This window comes from Bison bison, unplaced genomic scaffold (assembly GCF_000754665.1).
Source record: "Bison bison bison isolate TAMUID 2011002044 unplaced genomic scaffold, Bison_UMD1.0 scf7180017864118, whole genome shotgun sequence".
In the NCBI taxonomy this organism is placed as follows: domain Eukaryota; kingdom Metazoa; phylum Chordata; class Mammalia; order Artiodactyla; family Bovidae; genus Bison; species Bison bison.
Genome location: NW_011494690.1, coordinates 2,805,860 through 2,809,909, shown reverse-complemented (window position 1 = coordinate 2,809,909; position 4,050 = coordinate 2,805,860). Strand labels below are relative to the sequence as shown.

General features: G+C 38.7%; 1 protein-coding gene across 1 annotated transcript in view; it reads left to right on the top strand.

The window, feature by feature from the left end:
* Positions 1 to 4,050, top strand: part of SLC27A2 (solute carrier family 27 (fatty acid transporter), member 2) — a 56,125-nt gene that overhangs the window by 42,213 nt on the left and 9,862 nt on the right. The window contains exons 6-7 of the mRNA XM_010839504.1: positions 2,682 to 2,772; positions 3,362 to 3,560. Coding sequence (XP_010837806.1) covers positions 2,682 to 2,772; positions 3,362 to 3,560 — 290 coding nt within the window. The remainder of the gene's footprint in view (positions 1 to 2,681; positions 2,773 to 3,361; positions 3,561 to 4,050) is intronic.

Sequence of the window (4,050 nt, the reverse complement as noted above, 5' to 3'; positions counted from 1 at the left end):
ACACGACTGAAGTGACTTAGCACCACGCCACAGTAACTATACCAGAAAGATATTTCTTATGTGTAAGCCAGCTCATGCAGCATTTTCTTTTCCCTCTCAGTCATTTTATTGCCTCATCTCCAGACAATCTCTTTGCCTTTTATTGTGTCTGAGCAGTCAGTTTTCCAGATGACCACCTATTCTGCAAAATTCCAGAAACATTCAGTAAATGCTGAATCTTCACTGGCTTGAGCAGTCATTACTGTTGTTATGTCTCGAGCACCTCATCCTGCCTGGGCATGAAACGGCCACACCAGAGCTCCCAGGCAACCGATGCCCCCAGGGACTGACCAGCCAAGTACAGAGGACAATAGTCCTCGTGCGTAAGAGAGCTGGCCCAAGAGACCAAATTCCACTACCATCCCAGACCAGCCCAAGGTCATGCCCTTTCCCATAATCATGCCTCAACTTCAGAAATAAAACAAAAAGGGAAAATATAGAGCCTAGTGCCTAGCCCAAACTTAGGTAATAAGGGGAAAGAGTTGTTGAAAGAATTACATTAGATAGAATATAGCCCAATGCCTGCCATATAATAGCCTTGAATAGCTATAAAGATTATTATCGTTCCATTCTTTGTATCCTGGCCTGATCTCCTGGGATTTCCAAGTCCAAGGCACCTCTCTAACAATAACAGCCAAGGCTGCACTACACATGTCCCTCCACTGTCCTCTATACCTGTGCCACCCAGTACAGTAGCCACTAGCTACACGTGGCTATTTAAATTATGTCAATTTTTAATCAGTTCTTCATTTGACCTAGCCACATTTCAAGTGCTTAGTAGCCACATGTGTTTAGTGACTACCACATTGAGTAGTACAGTTATAGAACATTTCCATCACATAGAAGATTCTACTGGGCAGCTCTACTATAGACTTGAGAATCACTGTTGAGAGGGTCAGTCTTCTCTAGTCAGGGTCAGGCCAACCTGGATGAGTCCAAACCTTGGAGACCCAGGATAAATGTGGTTCAAAAACAAGAGAGGGCAGATAGCTGAGCTGAGGCCTGGTGCAAGATATCTATGTTGTCACTTAGGTGTTAGTCACTCAGATGTGTCTGACACTTTGCGACCCCATGGACCATAGCCCACCAGGCTCCTCTGTCCATGGGATTCTCCAGGTAAGAATACTGGAGAGGGTTGCCATTCCCTTCTCCAGGGGATCTTCACAACCCAGGAACTGAACCTGAGTCTCCTGCATTGCAGGCAGATTCATTACCATCTGAGCCACCAGGGCACTACTGACACTCAAAAACATGAGTTGCAGGGACTTCTCTACTGGTCCAGAGGTTAAGATTTCACCTTCCAATGCAAGGGGTGCAGGCTCAACTCCTGGTTGAGGAGCTAAGATCCCATATGCCTCGCAGCCTAAAAACCAAAACATAAAACAGAAGTAATATTATAACAAATTCAATAAAGACTTTTAAAATAGTCCACATCAAAAAAGATATCTTTTAAGACAGTGAGTTTCAGGGAAACATTCAAACCAAACCTGAGCACTTGAGAAGCTGATGTTGTGTATTACTAGTTCTTCCCTTCTCCTCCACTGATTGCCATGTGTTGTCATTTTCTACTTTAAACAAAACCATATTTTTTAACTAAAAAAAAAAAAGAAGATTACCATACATTTGATAGGGAAAGAAGCAATGGTTACCACCCCTAATTTTTTTTATATTCTTGCAAATAAACAAAATCTAATTTGTTGACTATGTATGCTATTTGGTTTTTATTGGTTATCTGCTACTACAAAAGCATATGATTGGTAAATTTATGTATAGATTTGAATATAAATTTGAAATGGACGTAGTAATTATAGTTAATAATTAAGTCTAAATACTATGATGTTTGTGTTTTGCTGCAAGTATAGAAAATAATATACTTATTGCTCTTATTGAGTTATATAAATTTAAATTCTTATGCCCTTGGATTATAGTAACAAGAAATACAGTAGAATTTTAATAATTTTATAGCCATGGCATGAAACAAATTATACCATCGTACCACTGAATCTTAAATGTATTTGAGGACATGTCCCTGGAACACAAAACATTTAACAGTGGTGTATTAAGGTTAAACAAGACCTTTTTTTTTTTTGCAAGGGGTGGGTGTTAAATAAGACTTTAAAAGCCCATTAGTGATATATCCATCAAAGAACATGTATGAGAATGTTCTTAACAGCTTTATATTTAATAGTCTAAAACTAGAAACAATCCAAATGTCCGTTAACAGGAAAAGAGATAAATAAAGTATGGTATATTCATACAAGGAAAGTTGCGTGGCAATGAAAAGTACACCACTGACACAAACACCAGCAGGAAGGGAGGAATCCAGACACGTTGAGTGAAAGAAGCAGATGCGAAGACATGTATTTATTTCATGGATTTGATGCTTAAGACTACTTGATAGTAATAAAAATCAGAATAATGACTTGAGAGAGAGGGGCAGGAGGAAACTTCTTAAGGTAATGGAAATGTTTAGTATCTTGATCTGGACAGTAGTTACATAAGTGTATGCATATGTAAAAATTCATCAAGCTGTACACTTAAGGTATCTGTACTTTGCATACTTTCTGTATGCTAAAGCACAATAAACAATGAAAATTTGTGAAAGAATATGTGCTCAAAATGATCCATTTTAATTTTACTAGAAAGTCATAAATTATGAGCTGATTAAATATGACGTAGAGAAAGATGAACCCGTTCGAGATGGAAATGGATACTGCATCAAGGTTCCCAAAGGTACAGTAAAATTTTGTTATATTAACCTGTCATGTCTTATCTTAACTGAGTAAACCTTCAGAACTAACAAACATATCACTGCTAAAATGAACAGGTAAAATTTTTCAGAGTGGGTGGGGGAAGAGGTTTACTTTGTACCCCTGAAAATAGAGAAATTCCAAAAGGTAATGATTTACTACACATGTAATGTAACTATAATTTGAAACCTTGCTTAGTAACTTCTTCATTATGAAGGGGATATGTAATTATGGTTACAAAACTATAGCTAGTTTTAGGGGGCTTTTACTTTTAAGCTTAAACTACCATGCATTTGTCAAATTATGTATATAAATCATTATTCAGTAAAATATTACTATTAAAAGAATTAAAAATGTGTAACTGTAGAGAATATGTACCCTGTGTGTACATGGTGCATATATGTCTGTATATGATGTACATGGAAATACAGGTACATGTGCATGTAAGACGATGCTTTCTGCAGCCAACTTGTTACCAGTGGGTTGTATGCCACCTGTTTGAAAGGCAGGTTAATAATAAAATTTTCCTACTGCTAGCACATAAAATAGCTATATATTTCCTTCTGTCTTAGGTGAACCTGGACTCCTGGTTTGCAAAATCACACAGTTAACACCATTTAGTGGCTATGCCGGAGGAATGAGTCAGACGGAGAAGAAAAAACTGAGAGATGTCTTTAAGAAAGGAGACCTCTATTTCAACACTGGAGATCTCTTAATGATTGACCACGAAAATTTTATCTACTTCCACGACAGAGTTGGAGACACATTCCGGTTGGTTTCTCTGAATTATTGAACCAAAAACAAACACATGCACAATTTGGCTTACTCCTAAATTAGAGTCATGTTCCATTTTGGTTGTGGTGTTCCATTTCCTTCTCTCTCTTTGTCATGTCAGTTCAACCTCCTGTATTCCCAGAAAGGGCTTCCCTGTTGGCTCAGCGGTAAAGAATCCACCTGCAATGCGGGAGACACAGGTTCGATCACTGGGTGGGGAAGATCCCCTGGAGGAGAGCATGGCAACCCACTCCAGTACTCTTGGCTGGAGAATATCATGGACAGAGGAGCCTGGTGGACTATAGTCCACAGGGTCTTTTTTTTTTTTTTTTTAAACTTTACAATATTGTATTAGTTTTGCCAAATATCAAAATGAATCCGCCACAGGTATACCTGTGTTCCCCATCCTGAACCCTCCTCCCTCCTCCCTCCCCATACCCTCCCTCTGGGTCGTCCCAATGCACCAGCCCCAAGCATCCAGTCTTGT